The sequence below is a fragment of the Melopsittacus undulatus genome, chromosome 2, assembly GCF_012275295.1.
Source record: "Melopsittacus undulatus isolate bMelUnd1 chromosome 2, bMelUnd1.mat.Z, whole genome shotgun sequence".
Lineage (NCBI taxonomy): Eukaryota > Metazoa > Chordata > Aves > Psittaciformes > Psittaculidae > Melopsittacus > Melopsittacus undulatus.
In genome coordinates, this window is record NC_047528.1 from 69,294,203 (window position 1) to 69,313,299 (window position 19,097).

General features: G+C 40.5%; 1 protein-coding gene across 4 annotated transcripts in view; it reads right to left on the reverse strand.

The window, feature by feature from the left end:
* DHRSX (dehydrogenase/reductase X-linked) overlaps positions 1–19,097 on the reverse strand; it is a 161,530-nt gene that overhangs the window by 44,714 nt on the left and 97,719 nt on the right. For all 4 annotated transcript variants that reach the window (XM_034060099.1, XM_034060098.1, XM_034060096.1 and 1 more), the window contains 2 exons: positions 12,664–12,765; positions 2,026–2,233 (listed from right to left, as the gene is read on the reverse strand). In XM_034060099.1, the coding sequence (XP_033915990.1) occupies positions 2,026–2,233; positions 12,664–12,765 (310 nt within the window). The remainder of the gene's footprint in view (positions 1–2,025; positions 2,234–12,663; positions 12,766–19,097) is intronic.

Here is a 19,097-nt window from a genome sequence, read left to right on the forward strand (position 1 = left end):
CTGAACCATGAAAAAGTTTTGATCTGAATCTACAGCCCTTTCTGGGTTCTACCAGTGTGCCTGTGCACTTGGAAAGCAAGAACTACTGCTGTCACTCCATGATTCAGAGCATCCATGTGGGCAAGAGCAGGCAAAGTCAGCCAAAGTCTGTCATTCTTTATGGCTCTTCTTACACCAATAAAGTTGAAATGTAAAGGGAAGGTTTGGGTGCAAAAGCTGCACGTCAATCTCACTGGTATGTTTTTATTTTTTACATCAGATTGATCATGTTCATACCCAACCATAACTCTCCTAACTGAAACATTTCTGGTTCCTTTAGAATATGAGTTAATAATGGTGAATCAAAGGTAAGGATGATCCTAAATTAGAGGCACAACACAAGGCTTTGCTATAATCAAGGAAACTACTGTTATCTAGAGACTTACAACATCCATATTTAATTTTGCATTCTGCATTTTAGACCAAAGAAAGACTAATTATACTCCTTTTAGCCCCCTTGCATGGTGGCATCCAGCATATGCCTATCAGAAACAACAAATACATACATCAAGTGAAGAGTAGGGTAATCTCCTGTGGCTGTTTTACAAGCAAGAGATTAAGCTGTAACTACCCCGCAAAGTTTAAACAATGCGCTTGTAATAAAACTGATACCATAGTATGTAATCAGAAGTCAAACAGAAAGTTTGAGGTGCCTAATGCAGCATTCACATGTAAAATGTCTGCAGTGGAAACAGCCCAGCCCTCTAATTTCAGTCTTTGTTCCAACATGAAACCTCAGGTCAGGTGCCTATGAACATGTGCGAAAGTCCCTGTCAAAGGATGGGGACAGAATTTCTCCCTGGAAATGATGCAAAACTCATACTGAACCCGTGCAGGCAGAAACTCCCTGGAGCCCCTCAGAAGACAGGCTCTGTTGGAGCCTGTCTGTGGGTGCGTAATTGTCACATGTGACTTCACAGGGAACTTTTGAAATGTATCTATATTTGAAATGGAACTTTTGAAATACGTCTTGGTTATCCTGCCTGTTCCTCAATTAACTGAACAACACCACACAGCTCCTGTATGACACCAGACACATTTACCACATCAGCTGATATCTTTCTAATGTTAAATGTATCCCATAGATTTTGACAGGCAGTTTTCCTAAAGTAGTCAGACAGAAAACAACCATGCATTTAACCCACCTTACTGGGTTAAAAAAATAGACTGGCTGTGCACTTGGATCCCAGTAAGCTCTTGGGTGACACAGACAAGACAGCCAGGGCTCCAGCATTTGTAGTGAATCACAAGGTTGATGTGTGTGTGCAAGCAAGCACCATAGGTGGGAGGGATGACACAGCCTGCGGCTGGAGGGCAGGTGAGGGAAGCTGCAGAAAGGCTATGAGGAGACCAGTAGGGAGGACCAGGATGTCAGGAGCAGTGCAGGACAAAGCAGAGTCCAGAGGCAGAGGGAAGAAAAAACAGTGTGCCAGGAGTCACAGGCCAGGGGCAGAGCTGGTGGGGAGGAAGGAGCAGCAGGCAGAATGTGGGCCAGGTGAAGCTGCCCCTCAGAGCCAAGTCAGGAGCCCCATGTGCAGCAGTCAGGGAGCAAGCAGCCACAAGCATATGAGAGCAGGATCAGGGCCTCTACCTATGCATTCACTTAAGAATGAAGTCTATTAGCATTTGCCCAAGCCATTTTAAAACATCCCAGTTACTGAGTTTCCCTGATTAGACATTGATGAGTTCAGGCTCTGCACTACAACCATCACTGCAGTATAAGCACCAGAAAGGAAAGCGGTCTTTTAAGGTTCAGAACAAAAGAATCAGTTCACAAGCTTCTAAATTATTTGTGTCTTTGACTGAAGGCTGAAAGCTTTGTTCAAGCTTGAAAGATACTAAGGAATTCCTTGAAAATCCCCATTAATTAAGAAAAAAAAAAGGCAACAAAAGAAAACTCATATTGAGTATTCAGTAACAATTCTCTTGGAAACTAATCTGCACACTCTTACTACAGATCAGTGAACACCAAAAATGAATCAGTACCTGCTTTGTAAGTCGCTCAGGTGCAATTTGCCTACATAATGGGTGGCTGATGAGACAGTGATGATCCTAGCATTGTGACTGTGCGTTCCTGATTGCCTCAGTTTATCCAAGAGGAGGTTAGTCAACAGGAAGTGTCCCAAGTAGTTCAAGCCGAAGTGCTCCTCAAACCCATCCTCCGTCTTCCTTTCAGGGACCAGCATCACCCCAGCTGGAGGAGAAAGTAGAGGTAAAACCTGATGATTTATTTCAGAGAAGCAGCAAGCTAGAAGGAACATGGATCTCCTGCTGCAGTATAAACACGACATTTAGAGCAATAAGTGACCGGTGATGTCATGTAAAGTGTAAAGCAGACAATGATTGATTCCTGCTGAGAAAAATGTCAAAACACCCAGTTTGGTTCCTTTATCCAGAAAACAGTCAAACTGACTCTCCCCCTCCCTTCCTCCCTCCCTGCAGGATTGTGAGGATAAATGAGTTTATTTGTTAAAAGTGTTCTGAAGATATTAAAAGTTGAGTCAACCCATTGCTGACATGCCAGAATGCAATGCAGCAGATACCAACCATAATTAATCCATCTGCAACAGGTGGGAGCTGGGTGATCCCAACAACATTCCCTCCATCAAATTGCTCAGAGCAGTGGAGACAAGATTGGGCTAAGCAGCAGACCTGCTCTCCCAGATGGATTTCTGCTGAGTTCTGGCTGGAGTTTAAAGATCTGTGTAGCCTTCATCTGAAATCTGCAACTTCTATCTTACTGGTGTGGGTGAAAAAAGATGCAGTAAATTTACCCAATATATCTTAATTACTGTGCTTGCAAGCAGCTGCATATTGAAATGAGGTTTTGAATGCTTATTTTGGCAATATTTTTGCATATATTTCTACAAGCCACAATTTTCAAATTCAGTGCCTAAAATAAGTATCCACATCCCTAACACACAATGTTGATTTCAGCATCTTGCAGAAAATACTGAGCTCATGCATAAATTATGTTGCATACCGAGGCTGTGTGGGGGATAGCTATCCCGCTCAACTACAAGTGGACTTGAATGTTATAAATTATTCTTATTTTATTAAAATTTAATTATCATACAAGTGGACCTGACCTTTGTAATTAAAATGTAGAATGGACGTGGTGCAAGGCGAGTAACGTTGTAGGCCATATGTCTTCTCTCTACAACACATGAATATGATACAGCAAAAAGGCCACCTCTGCTCATAGACATGAGAAAATGTCAGCTTAATCCTTGTGCTACTTCACATGTCCGTTAAAAAGCCTTTAACATCCAGCTTCTTGATGTCAGTTAGCCCAATGATGGCATATTAAATGACCATTTTAAACATCACATGCTGTTCATCTACAGCACTCCTTCTTTGGGAGGTCCTGCCACATGACAGTTCTGCTTCATTACTGCTGCTCAAGATGAAAATTAGGTATTTTCAGGATACTTTTAGCATGGCCAACACCCTTAGCAATTCACCTATGGCTGCCTACTGCTTAACTGGAGAAGCAGAAGGAGGGTAAGAAATAAGAGAAGATGACAGACAAACAAAAGTGTTGGTTATAACACAGTGTACCTGCATATGGAGAACATAAGGCTGAACATAAGTGATGCCTGTTGATGGTCCAATGAAAGAAGCACAACAAATTACATGATGAGGCTCTACAAAACCTCTGATTGGCATCTCTCTCTCTCTGTCACTGCAGCCACTTTCCCAGATCCCTCAGAATGATAGGAAAACCCAGCTGCCGGGTGTGGTTTCTCTGTATGTCACATCTCATCTCTAACAGCAGGAAGACAGATTAGGGTGTCTGGTCAGGTGTCCTGTTGTATTTTTCTTCCTCAGCAGTACTTATTCTGATGCAGGGTGCAGCTGCTCACAGAATCGCAAACAGGTTTCCTTCCATTTCCTCCCTAATCTGCACATAATGACATCCAAACAGTGGCTGGGACTGAGCACTGATGTGAGGGGTATGGACACACAGAAAAGTGAGACAAGCCCTGCTGAGACTTTTTCTTTGCTATATTACTACATCTCTGAGCACCAGGGCTGGTGCAAGGAAACAGTCTCCATTTCCCTGAGGGCCAATCTGCCCTCCAAAGCTCTGACACTTGGAAAAGGCAGGAAGAAGCAGTTTACTGGAGGTGTATTTCAGTAACATTGGTAAAGAAACACAAAACTGACAGTGTTCAAGGCCGGGCTGGATGAGACTTTGAGCAACCTGCTCTAGTAGAAGGTGTCCCTGCCCACGGCAAGGGGGGTTGGAATTAGATGATCCTATGGTCCTTTCCAACCCAAACTGTTCTATGATTCTATAATTAAAATGCAAGCCCATGAAATGGCAGCCAACAGAAAACTGCCCTGGCACAGCAAAGCTGATGCAAACCCTAAATACTGCTTCTGCATCTGCTGGGGCTGCTGCAGGGCTCACTATAGGACCCATGCATGCAAACACACACTGCTGGCTGAGTCAGACAGAGGGCTAGAGGGATTTGGCTGGAGAGAAGTGTGTTAGATGGCAGCTACAGCCATTCAGCTTTGCATCATGACCAGCAGGCAAAGCCAGGGAGGCTGTCACCACTCACATCATCCCTGAGGATGCTTGTGCTATAGCAACTGCCCCCTTGACCTTTGGACAAGACACAGGATTTCAAGAGCACATAGAGGCTTTGCCCTCCACCCCAATTAGTCTTCACCATCTGTGCTGCATGTTCTGGAAGCAAACACAGATCTGAGCCCAGATCAGGAGATGGAAAAAAAAAATCATTCCTGCAATGCACAACTGTTAAGATACATGTTTCCAAAAATTACTTTTCTCGCTCTTCAGGAGCTTCCTCTGAGTAGAAATTGCGGTCAAGTCCTTGAGCACGCACAATCATCGCTGCTTGCATTTGTCACTACTAGAACTTCCCTTTTGTCTTCAAGGTCAAATAATACTAATCCAAAACACCTTTGTGTTTTTTATTCCTTTTTTTTTTTTTTTAACGAAGACTCTCGTCTTTGAGGTGCTTCATATCAACGCTATCAAAAAATCTTGCCCTGCAATGTGCGGGTTGTTTCTTTTGTTTGAGGAGAAGCCATTTTAATTCACTGACAGCAAGTGTACTAAGGAATACCCAACAGGCAACTGAACCTGGCTGCTTCTCTGATAAAAGGGAAAACCTTGGAAACGTAGCAGCAAGCTCTCTTTTTTACATTATTAGCTGCGTAGCATTCAATAGGTCCTGGAAGTGGCACACTATTGATTTTCTTTGGTCCTGAAACATCGTCAGCTTTACTCAGGGGCCTCAAATGCTAACTCAAAAAATGAAAGCTGCTTCTATTTTTAATTCTTTCAATTAATCCAGTACTATTTGAAACATCACAAAGAAAAAAAAAACCTTTCTTTGTTTACCTTACCTCGTCATTGCAAACTAAGAATGAGTTTTCTTTTTCTGCTATGGAATCCACACAACCCACAATCTTTTTGTTCTTAATTAGCAATAGTCAGTCTCCTCAGTGTTTTGGGGTACACATGAAATCTGAAGTGGCAGCACACAGACCACTAATGCCAAATACCTCAGTTCTTTAACTTTCTTGCATGTTTTTTTCCTCTGATTTAGTTGCATTGTTTCAAGATTTATTTTTAAAAAAATGTCACTGATATCATCATAACATTAGAAAATTAGTGAACAAGTAAGATGAACACAAGATTTTACTTTGATTAGCTGTTACTGAAATATTCGGGCAAAAGGCTGACAATATGCTTGCCAAAAACTGACAAAATGATGCACAGATGTGTGATTTTGCAAGTATAGAAATATATTAGAATAAGCAAAATACTTCGCTGTACAACTATGCTGGAAAACCATTCTTATACATACAGTAATACATTCCAATGTGCTGCAGTTATGCATTTTTTTGTAATAAGTTCAAATTAAACACATTTTTATTAGCTATAATTAATAAAAAAATCTATTAATTTTTACTTTTATGACTAGGCAATAGTTGTATTTTTCTCTCAAAGAATGAATAAACCTCAAGAGCACTGTCTTTGCAAACAGATAATTATAATGATTTTCTATAGAAGTTTCTAATGAAACTTTTGGGATCCATCAGTGAATCAGTCTTAGGTGATTTTAAGAGCATAAGGGGTTTGATACTGCTCCCAGCATAACCAAAAACTTTATGACAGTTGTTAATACTATAGGCCAGGCATATTGTATTTTTATTGGAATATATAGGATAATTTCTACCATGTCTGCCTGTACTGCAGATGATGGTAGACACTGCTGTAATTCCTGTACTTCCTGTCATTCAGCTCCATTATAAAACGTGTTTTAAAAGCTTTAAAAATAAAAGTATTTCACTCATCTAGATTTATTTACAGTGAGTTACTTGGAGGTTTTTAGAGGTAGTTCTCTCAAACTCACTAAAGAAGAATGATTTAAAAACTCTTCCTATGAAGAACAAAATGTCTTTTTTCCCAAACAGGCTCATGGAAGTGGGTTTGGAGGCAGTGCTTCCACATGCAATTCCCAGCAGCCCAAAGGCTGGGCAGAAAATGCAAGAGGTTAGTCACATATGCTTACATGTAGCACCTTCACAGCAGGAAGTGAACCTATATAATCTCATCCACCCAATTCTTGTTATGTACAAGAAAAAGATACATACTGCACCAAAAAAGTTCCCAAGGGGAAGAATGACTAGAGTCAGTAACTCCAAGTAAAAGCATAAAGCCTTTTCTCTATACAGGTTTTATACTGGTATAGCTGACTGACTTAGCAGCATTTTCCATCCCATGAGTGCAGCCACACAAGGTGACCCACCTCACTTAACAGTGTCCAAACCACTCTGCTCTGCACATCCATACTCCCAAAGATCTATGGGTGGATCTATCTACATATAAAATAGTATAACCCACTTCTCTCCTGAATAGGGCCATCTATAGTGAACATCTCAATGCCAGTATAGCCTCTGGCTAGGCTGCCTGTACTAGATTGCTTGTTCCACATCATTGTATTGGGCTGTGCTATCCCAGAATATGCTCATCCTGCAGATCTTTCCTGGTTAGTGAACAACAAGAAAGTGCAATGCTTTATTAAAAGAACTGCATCCAGAAGTGCCTATAGGAGACACAGCTGTACCCACATAACTGCTTTTTACATGTATGCCTCATCTGGGCTGCAGAGAGATGAATTTACAGCACCACTGAGACACACTGCTTGCCAAACTTCATCTGTAACGCAGAGCCCAATGCTACAGGCATGCTGCACACCAACTGGTATCCCAAAAAAATGTTCTGAGTCTAGACAGGACCACACACAGAAGCCAGCATTTCAGTGTATGAAAGCTGAAAAGGCAAAAATCCAAACAGTTAAGAAGAAGAAAAACACAAAAATAAAAAATGAAGGTTGGTACAGCTCTCTGATGCTATTTCCTGTCTCCCTAGCAGGAGTTCAGACACTTGCACTTTCCAGTATCTTCTGGAACTCTGTATACATGTATGTGCAGTTTTCTAAAGCAAACTGGTAGGAAACTGAAGCAAACAAGAAATTTTACCCTATGACATAATGATGACACCTAGAAAACACTGAGAGTCCACATCAATGCATTAGACCTTTGGGAAGATCCACTGCCACCAGTGGCAGAACAGTGTCCTCTGCATGGATCTTCAATGGTGAGTCTGGCTAACTAGTAAGGAACTAAAAATTGAGTAATGTCAAATGGTAATGGTCCCAGACCCACTACAGTGCCAACAAGAGAGAAGTGGACTGCATTAGCAGTGCCAAAGAAAATAAAGCAATGCATTTTTCCAGCAAAGACAAGCTCTTAGTTTAGTTTAAAGTAAAACAAATAAATAAATAGAATTGCAGACAATCCACATTCAAGGCTGTGAGAACAACCAAATCTTGGTAGGTTCAGCATAAAAACTGAACAGGCTGCAATACCTCCGTAAGAACAGATTCACTTTCTGATTCAGTGTGATGCTGCTACACAGCAAACAGAAGGCACAGGCTAGTTCCTTGGAAAATGCGTAGGTTAAAAAAACTAAAATATGTTCCATAACTGACATTTTGTTTTTTATACTAAAATAAATCAGAGCATTTATAATTGGGTCTCACTGGGAAAAAAAACCAAATGCTTTGTTTCCTAAAAATACGCTCAGTAACTTGGTTATTTGAGTTGGCACAATGGTGAGTTATCCCACTCACAATCAGAAAATAAGAAAGTCAGTCACAGCTTTCTAACTGAATAGCAATTTCTCTTAGAAGTACAATATTTTGTTTTGCACTTTGTATAAAAATATTTTTACCTAAAAGCTATGATAGGATTAGGTAAGAATAAGACATGGCTCACTCCCGCCTCTGAGGAAAGCCAATGGCAAATGTTCCACACACTTCAGTAGAACTGGCTGGGTTTCCTAATCCATCAATAGCTGAATTTTGTATCTGTCTTCCACTGATAAAACATTCATATTGAGAACATAAAAGCAAATGTGTCAAGAACCTACAGCATGTGGAGCCTGAGATATTTCCCTTTTCACAAAGTGATATCACAGACATAGAAAAAGCTTTGGAAATAATTAAAATGACAAAGATAGTATCAAACAGAAGACAGGATTTTCATGAATGAAATCTTACAGTTTGAAAGTCAGAAGTAGCCTGAAGTTATTCTTTTAACTTACTAGTTCTTTTAATGATAAACAATCTTTTATTAGAAATCTGATATCTTTATATAGGATACAAAACATTCTAGCAGACAACAATGCTATTCAAGTATAATAAAAGCTCTAACTGATGACTACTGCTAAAAATCTCGGCACTAGGTAATGTTAGCACTGTATAACCCTCAATCACTCTCAACAAGTTGGGTTGAATTCCGTCAGAAGTATCATGGTGCTCTGATACATGAGCCCAGACAAGTTACTTCTAGTACCCAAGGCCCTTAATGCCTGTAAAGAGCACTGTGGGATCAGCCAGCCTCCTCATACTTTCCAGTCATCTCTCTTAGATAACCCCTTCTGAAAAATCTGAGTAAATGGTATCTGCTGTGCACAAAGTTTCTTCATAAAAATATGGCCTTGAGAATATCTTCTCATTTTAGAACACATTCATGCTACATGATGGTGTCCTTATGAATCTTCTAGTTTTGCCCATCATCCATGGAATATCCATTTAAAAACAACTCCCCCACCACCTCAAAGTACCTCTTCCACCTCTAAACATCTCCCAAAGGCCCATCTCTCCCATGATGTCTACTATCATCCACTACACAAAGGTAAAGGGCCACTTCCCCTTCTGCTTGTCCTCTTTTTTTCCCTGTCCCTCTATACCTTTTTCACCTCAGCTTTGCTGATGTATTGCTCTTATTTGTCTTCATGGAAAGACAAAGATGAAACATGATGCTGTAAGCAAGATGCTGCAACAAGATTTACTGAGTGGATGAGCCTTCTTACATGGCTGGAGGAGAAGCATTACTTTTTATGAAGTCCAACTTCCACTGGAGTCAGCAGCAAACCTCCTTGCGAACTTTCCCTTCTCCATTGAATCTCCTCTTGTCTCTCCTTTTCATAAGACTACAGGATAGTCTGTGTTAACTGCAACTGCTACAGGGAGGAGAGCTGGCTCTTACCTAATCCAGTGGGACAGGATCTTTTCACATGGAACTTACTGTGATAATGTAAGTAACTATTGTTAAACCTAACTAATCAGTAATACTTGTGAATAGGTAAGTACTTATAAAATACTGTGATTCTGTCATATAGCCACTTGTTCCTACCCTTCAGATCTCAATTCCTTCTGGTCCTGCAAATACTCAAAGACAAGAATAATTTAACATGTGATCAATGGGACTAAGATGTCTCCCTGCAAAGGATTATGGCTGGGCTGCATGTGGCTGAACTGTGGCTGTTACTTTATGGTAACACAAAGAAATACATATATTTGACATGTATTTGACATTCTGATAAAGCTTTTATTATTCCCTGGGAGCTAAAGAGGGAAGCTTATAGAGATACATCCATTCTATCAAGAGACTCAGATTTCTTAGATGACCCATGAAGTACGAAATATGAAGGTTTGAATTAGCCAGCAGCTCAGAAATATTGATTTTAAATTGGCTTAGATAGGCTCCGACCTGAAATTTATTAACTGTAATCTGTGTATAGCATGTTAATATTATCCTAAAATCTCTAAGTTGTTTTTTTTTTTTGTGTTGGTGTGCATGCCAAAGAGTATACTAGCTGTCCTCATTGTTTTCTCCCCCTCCTTTTCTAACCTGTAGTCAGAATCATAAACCAGTCAATGAACTACAACATAGAAAGTAGTTAGTATGTCTTTGTTAATAAGTTAGACCACCTGTGTTTGGTATCCATAGGTATTCTGTTATCATTAAAGATGATGTGATTTTGGTGGTAGCTCTCTTGGTTAGAATCATTAAGTACTGTAAACAATGTATAAGTAAAAATATTAACTACAGGTCCTGAGAAATATTTCTAGCACACACAGAAAATGACTGACTGGAAGTTAGAGAAAACCCTCTCTGGCATGAAACAGTGACTACTGCTTGTGGAATTTTATGAAGTGTTTTACTATCTGTCCCTTCCGCAGCCACAGGAAAATAGCAGACTTTCTTACGTATCTTAACAGCATGTATTTTAATGAATGTATTAAACAATTACAGTAGTGTACATGCTGTAATTTACAAAATGCTTTTCAACTGTACAATGCTACAGTTCTTTTCAAAAACAAAACTAAAAAATGGCACCCAATTGCTAATTACCAGAGTAGAAGACATTCTTCTGACCTTCTGTCATATTAAGCTTCCTAAACTGCTTGTCCTGCATCCATCTTTCTGTGCCTCATAGTTCAGCTACATAGATTATTTTTTCACATAAAATTAATTTGTTTTCTGTGTTACAGCATTTTTCTTTTTAGCACTAGCACATCATGTTTTTTTAAATGTTTATGTAATAGTCTATTTGCATCTTTAACATGTTTTGTTTATTTTAAAACCAAGAGCTGAGCATGCACATTACAGATGCAGAAAGCATAGCAATGGAACAACAGGCCTTTATTTGTCAGCTGAAATAATGTGTGCATTCAACCAAATTTTTCCTTTTAAATTAGAAATTAGAAAGTTAAATGTATATGCTAAAATCAGCTATAACAAAAAGAGAGGAGGTGACTCTAGCCCACTAACCTCCATTTTGAACACCCTAAATGTTCATGTAAGGCTTCTTAAAGTCTCTGAATTAGCTGGATACCTGAACATCACTGAAATTTTTGTGGGACCTGGTGTCTAGCTCTAGGAAAATACTCTGAAATTCAGGATTTTAGTATTAATGTAATTCCCAGTTAGATCCTTGAGCTAGGCAAAGGATGGAGAGCAAGTGATGGAGATACATTTCTTTAAAAGATCACCAGTGACCTGGAAAACTGCTGGAGTAGACGTGCAAAAACTGGAATGATTTTGTAAGCAGGATTAAATATCCACTGCCTTTAATTATTGCACAATTAGAATAATAATGGTAGGCTATTTTGACTAGTCAAATAAAAAATGAACATTTAATTTAACATTTCATGAATGTTTCATATCAATCAGGAACACAAATACTCCTGAATTTTTATTGCAGTATTTGCTTGTGTTACTGAGAGCTCTTTAAGGCATCAACGAATTGTAACAAACCCATTTATTTACAGTACGTTTGCCTTCAATGGGACTGAAGGGTGCACAGTAAAACTAAAAATGTTCTTTGGGATGTCTTAATAAAAATGTATGTAAATAATTGGGAAAGCAAGAGCAGCAGCATGTAAAAGCAGAAAAACTTCTAAAAGAAGCCTAAATTTTTGCTGGCGGGTTTTTCCCCTAGTTAAATAGGCAGGTGAAAATTTCCCTTTAGGAAAGCGCATGCAGAGCATGCATGGTTCTTGGAGGACAATTATTGTATGGGCTGATTTCCAAAAATGCTGTGGCTAAAAAACATAATTAGATGGCAAGTATGTGAATAACAAAAGTTAAAATCCCTAACAGTAATGAAATTCATTTGATAATTGCACAAAGGCAAGATAAATGTTGTCCTTTTAATTTGTTCTCTGACCACTGAGGACACAACTTTATGGACAACTTTACAGTAGTACCTTGATCCAAGCAGTGACTGCTCTCAGGTCACTGGATAATTTGTTAGATTATATTTCATATGGATTAATCCCCCCCCCCCCAGCCCAGCTCACAAGGCAGCCAAAGTGAACACGTGTTCGTGCAGGGAAAATATAAGGGTAAAGAAAATAAATAAAGGTTTAAAGACAGGTTTTCTACACCCATGAAGTACAGCTTTCCTTTCTTTTTTATATTTATCATGGGTGCTCAGATTCTTGTGTAGCTCCGTGCTTTTTAGTGCTGGAGAACTAAAAAACACAGCAAAGGAACAAGACTTGCAATAACGTCACAAGCAGGGGTGGCACTGAAGTGTCTGGTCTGCTCAGCTGACAGCCTCTCCGAAAAATACAAGTCATAGAAAAATACCCTTGTTAATGCAGCCATATTTTAACCTGCTGTATAGTTCAGATAACTGATTTGAAATGTGAAGTTATAGATGAGAGCCCCATTTGTCGTATCTTCTCCTGCAGACATGTGAAGAAATAAAACAGAACTCACCATTATTCACCAGGACATGGAGCGGACAATTCTTTGCTCTAAACCGCTGCACAAATTGCCGTATAGACTTCATGGAAGCCAAATCACAGTATAAAAACTCCACTGGGAGAGAAGAGATGAACAAAACCAGAGTTAGATCAGTCAAATGATATAAAACCACAATTACAGACATCAATAAGGGCTTTTATGATAATGTCAACAGGAAAGATTTTAAAAATACACCAGGCTTTTCAAAATTATAGCTGAAGCTGGTCTCAGAAGGTTCCTTTTTTCTTCTCCCTTTTTTCATTTCTATTTTTAAAGTACGGATTCCTCACAGAGTAAGTATGAGGAATGCTGCTGCCAGGAGGTGAAGAAGGGCATCAAGCAGAGCAAATATGTTCCAGTCCTACTGAGTTTTCTACAGCTACTATTTAGGAAGAGGGGCTACAGCTCTTCGGTGTTGAGATGATCAAGATATGGCAGCTGGAAATCAAAAGAGGAAAGGAGAAACCACATCAGGCACCATGTTTCCCTGTGTTCACAATGCCAAATAGGCTGCCCTATATTCTTTTGCTGATTATCTCCTGAATGTCTGTGGTCCAAAGAGTGATGAAGCCTGACAGCAAATTATAAAACAAAGCTTTTGAGGCAGTAGCAAAGATGAGCAACAATGTGCCCATTCATCGACTCATTCAATCACCGACAGCAAACATGGCATTGTAAGTAATGCCATAGCTCTCATGGACATCCAGGGACATTTGGTGTCTGGGTCACCTGGCAGCAGCAACCAGTCATGTAAAAACCTTTCCAATGTAGGAAAGAGTCATGTTTCCTCTTGGCTCCAGCAATGGCAATATGATTTGAGAGGATTACACCTCATATGGATACTGTGGGCATCATCCTGCTAATGTCGGTCAGGAAGCAGGGTGTCAGTGTCTCAAAATATATTTAACACTAGTATGGTTTTATTTCCAAGAAAATATGCCTCTAACAAAAACATCCTTTGTCCAAAGCATTAGTCAGCCATTGACCTTCAGTAGAACACTATGAAATTAATTATTATTAGTAATAATAATAATTTAGATCCCTTAATAATTTAAATCCCCTAGTAACTTTAAACTCCTCAAGTCTGAAAATCCTCCTCTTGCAGTTCAGCTTTCATGCCTTACTCTCACAGCTCGACTTCATTGGTTGCCTTGCCTTGTATGACTGCCATAACCAGGGTTATGAAGTGGAAACAAGTGGTCCCCCACTCTCCCACCCCCAATAGTAGTAGCTATCCCCGCTAGACCTTTCCTCTTACTCTTTTCCTTCGGCCATCTGTGCTATTCACCAAACTGTTTCATCCTGTCACAATGAAGGCTGCAAGCTATAATGCCTCTTTATAGTATATCTGTATATTAAGAGTTTAAGAAGGCCTGAAGGCACAACAGCAAGATAAATAACAAGACAATCACAGCTGTTATTAAAATCCCTTATAGGAGAACAGTTCCTTCATTTCCCTTCATTTTTACAGGATGGGGCTTCAATAATCCTTATATATTTTCAACATAGACAGTATTAGTCCAATAAAATTTTCTTAGTGAATTTATAAATTATCCAGTGCCCTTTTCCTCATTTAAAACAAAACAAAACACTTAACATTCCAATTTTAAGCCAGTGTAAATACATTTCTTCAAAATGGCTGTAAAGTCCTGCTATTTCAATAACTCTGACCCATGAATAACACTGGACAATTTCTTGAGCTCCCTGCAGACCTTTAGGAGGTCTGCTATTTTGTTTAACTTCACTGACCACGTCCTGCATCTGGACATGGTAAGGAAATGCAAAAGTTATTCACGCTTGTAAAAGAAGAGTTTTTCAGGTCTTCCCTCTTGTGGTCTGGCAGCTATATAAAACCACAAGAATGGCACTGTAATTGCTTAGATACACAAAATCTGGTTGTACTAACCTATTAGTAACTCATACAACAAGGAATACAGTAAAGACCCAGGCAAAGATTTATGCTGACTCTGCTGTTGTTCTGCTTCTCCAGGCAGCTCATCAAAGAGAGAGATTAAGGAAAGCATGTTCAACTTCTTAGAAGGCAGACACTCACACTGCCAATGGAAGAGTCCCTTTCAATAGAAAATATTCATCTCGGTATAGAAGGCATTGGACTTTCATTAGCTGCAGTATTTTGTGGCACAGCACAGGGTCCAAACAGTTCTTCAACCACCCATATGGACTGTGGCAATATTACTGACTCTCCTGGATTTTGCTGATGCCTCTATTATGTGCAAGAAAAGCAGGTCCCTGAGAACATTCACTAAGCCAAATTTTAATATCTCCCCCCATTTGACCTTGAAATTGTTCTTTTCTGCACTGCCAACAACAGTGGTTAGATAACCAGTGTGCCAAGGTGAGTGGTTTTCAGCCACACAGGGAAAATCTCACCCTTCCTAGGAATAAACTTTTTGCTACATCTGTCTGATCTTCCTTCCCTTAACTTCACATTTTTGCAGAGCAAATGCTGCCTTTTGTTACGACTATACATTGCCTAGACTAATGGCATACTAGGCCAAGGCTATCATTACTAAGCTTATTTACTTGCTTACTTGGGAAGCGTGTCATCATACTGAGTGTTTGTAAAGTACTTGCATCAAAAGATCAGAACATGCTTTGGAAAGGAAAACAAACAAACAAATCAACCCCCAAACTTTTCTTTTTGCTCACAGAGCAGAAACATTAATGGCCAGAGTCCTTGTTCATGCTTATTCGCGCACAGCAGCTCTCTGCCAAGAGGCGGTTCCACTGGCGCGAGTGCTGCAGCAACCAAGGTGCTGCTCCACTCAAGAAAGAGTGCCAAAACACGTCTCCAAGTTGTATGCTGACTCAGTGGCCCGGCTTTGAATAGAAACCGAATTTCTTCTTTGTTCAATGATCCGAGTATTTAATTGTTTTAATCAGCGTACTGAAGAATTACACAGTTAGAAGCTAAGGACAATGTCTAGTTTCTAGGATATTTTGAAGCATGCACTAATGTACTAAGCATGCCAATTTTCAAAATGTCATGATTAATAAAGACCAGTGTTTAATATTAAAGTGAGCAAATGGCCAAATCTGAACTTGGAACTAACAATGTGACTTGAACCACTTTTCAAAAACAACAATGGCAAAAGGTCCTCTGTATAGAATAGGTATGATCAAAAAGATGTGCGGTAACAGCAAGCAAACTTAAACATGCCAAAAAATAATATTTAGATATATTACTCGTCTTTTTGGTTTGTCTCCCATCAGACTTCAAATTATTCAAGTACCTAATAACTGACAACAATGATTATTCTGCTTTTGAGTTTAATAATAGGTTTCAAAACTAACTGGTTCCTTCGATTTTCTGTATGCTATTGTCATGGGTTCAGCAGTAGCAGTCATTTTTTCTCCTTCTTGGTAGCTGGTGCCGTGCTGGGTTTTGACTTTCGGGCTGAGAACGATTGCTGATAGCAAGTATGTTTTGAGTTACTGCTCAAATGTTTGGTTTTGTCCAAGGCTTTTTCTGAGCTCATGCTCTGCCAGGGAGGAGAGGAAGCTGGGAGGAGAGGAAGCTGGGAGGAGGGAGAGATAGGGCGCCTGGCCTGGGCTAGCCGGGGAGGTATTCCATACCACAGCACGTCATGCTCAGGAAGGTGACTGGAAGTTGGCCGGAAGGGGGGAGTTAGCTCTTCTGGGTTGGGCTCGTTTCGGCGGGTGGTATCGTATTCTCTCTCCTTGTTTATTTCCTCTATCATTGTTTTTATTAGTGGTAGCAGTAGTGATTTGTGTTATGCCTTAGTTATTAAACCGTTCTTATCTCAACCCGTGGGGGCTACATTCTTTGGATTCTCCTTCCTAACTCTCTGGGAGCTGGGGGAGTGAGGAGGGGGGAAGTGAGTGAACGAGCTATGCGAACTTGGTTTTAAACCACGACAGCTATTAAAAAAAAAAAAATAAATTGGGGGGTAGAATCTACATGCAGAATATCTGCAGCTAATGCTACTGAAATACTCTAATTTCTAACTTTATCCCATTTCCTCTTTTTTCTCTTACACTGTTCCTTGCATTCAGGTACTTCTATTCTGACAGACATACCTGTATTTCTTTCTTCTACTGGATGTGCCCTTAGTTCTTATCTAAACAATCTGTCCAATGAAAGCAAGTGAATATATAATTCTCAGACACTGGTTGAAATATTCAATCTTAAAAATATTTGTCTATTATTGTAATTTGATGACTCAGCTGTCAGAAATTTATTAGCTAATAAAATATAAAAGGAGGATGATTTCCCAAAAGACAGCTACAGTTACTTATGCCATTATTCACATATGAATAGGTATCTATATGATGGTGCTACAATGAACTGCTTTACCTAATTGCTTTCTTTCAAACATGTATGTGCCTGGTGCAGCAGCTTTCTAACAACAGAGAATGATGTTTTCCTTGCTGCTCCTCGAGGTGGCCCTACGTACTGTAGACAGCTACGCTGGCTGACCGCCCATGACACCACCGAGCACCATCACTCTTCAGTGCCTGTTCCTGCACTGAGCACCCTCCGCTCGCTTGGTCAGGGTACCTAAAGCCAGAGGACCCAAAGGACAAGCATGCCGTGGCTCCTGGAAAGCTATCTGACACCATGAGCCTCACAGGAGCCAGGGAAGGCCCAGTGTTAGGAGAACCTGACATAGCCCCTGAGTGATCGCACTTCCCTGAGTTTCCCATTGGGGTCAACTTCCCCATTTCTGTCCACCTGCTTTTTCATGCTATAAGCACACCTCTCTTTTTAACATTTAGAGTTCCCCTCTTTTTGGCTACAAAAGTGATGGACAGGGGTGGAGCAGTTGACATAATCTACCTGGACTTGTGCAAAGCGTTCGACACTGTCCCACATGACATCCTTGTCTCTAAATTGGAGTGTCATCAATTTGATAGGTGGACCACTCGGTGGATAAAGAACTGGCTGGATGGTCGCACTCAAAGAGTTGTGGTCAACGGTTCAATGTCCAGCTGGAGATCAGTAACAAATGGTGTGCCTGAGGGATCAGTGTTGGGACCGGTCGTGTTTAATATCTTTGTCGCTGACATGGACAATGGAATTGAGTGTGCCCTCAGCAAGTTTGCCGATGACACCAAGTTGTGTGGTTCTGTCAATACGCTAGAGGGAAGGAATGCCATTCAGAGGGACCTTGACACACTTGTGAGGTGGGCTGATGCCAACCTCATGAAGTTTAACCATGCCAAGTGCAAGGTCCTACACCTGGGTCGGAGCAATCCCAGGCACAGCTACAGGTTGGGCAAAAAGGAAATTCATGGTAGTCCTGCGGAGAAGGACTTGGGGGTGTTGGTCGATGAGAAAATGAACATGAGCCAGCTTCAGTGTGCACTCACAGCCCAGAAAGCCAACCGTATCCTGGGCTGCATCAAAAGGAGCATGACCAGCAGGTCGAAGGAGGTGATCCTGCCCCTCTACTCTGCTCTTGTGAGACCTCACTTGGAGTATTGTGTTCAGTTCCGGTGTCCTCAACATAAAAAGGACATGGTACTGTTAGAACAAGTCCAGAGGAGGGCCACGAGGATGATCAGGGGACTGGAGCACCTCCCATATGAAGACAGGCTGAGAAAGTTGGGGCTGTTCAGCCTGGAGAAGACAAGGCTGCGTGGAGACCTCATAGCAGCCTTCCAGTATTTGAAGGGGGCCTACAGGGATGCTGGGGAGGGACTATTCATTAGGGACTGTAGTGATAGGACAAGGGGTAACGGGTTGAAACTTAAACAGCAGAGGTTTAGACTGGATCTAAGGAAGAAATTATTTACTGTTAGGGTGGTGAGGTACTGGAATGGGTTGCCCAGGGAGGTAGTGAATGCTCCATCGCTGGCAGTGTTCAAGACCAGGTTGGATGAAGCCTTGGGTGATATGATTTAGTGTGAGGTGTCCCTGCCCATGGCAGGGTGGTTGGAACTAGATTATCTTGAGGTCCTTTCCAATCCTAACTATTCTATGATTCTATGATCCTTTTGCTTTCCATGACAGCACAGCCGTCTCTGGTTGGACATTTCTTCTATGCCTGAATCAAAGGCCATGAAAACCATGAAATGGGAATTTTGGTCTACTATGAAAGGAAAATTCAGAAGCAAAAATAATAGACAGATATTTCAGTGAATTATCAGGGAGTGTAACTTGTGAGATACTTGCCGATCAGCTGAATGCAGGAAAATGAAATGTTTGGGCTCCTGCAAAGACTATGTCACTTAGGTTTGATTTAGAGCAGATTAAGATAAGATGGAGGCCACCTACCAACTACCACTACATTCTGTATTCAGCTTTAACTCATCACCTTGAAGCTACAGCTCCACTTCAGAAGAAATCATAAGTCATAGTTGACTTTATTTTATTACTTACACCAAAGCAGTTTTCCATCATGCTTTCACTTTGTGCTAAA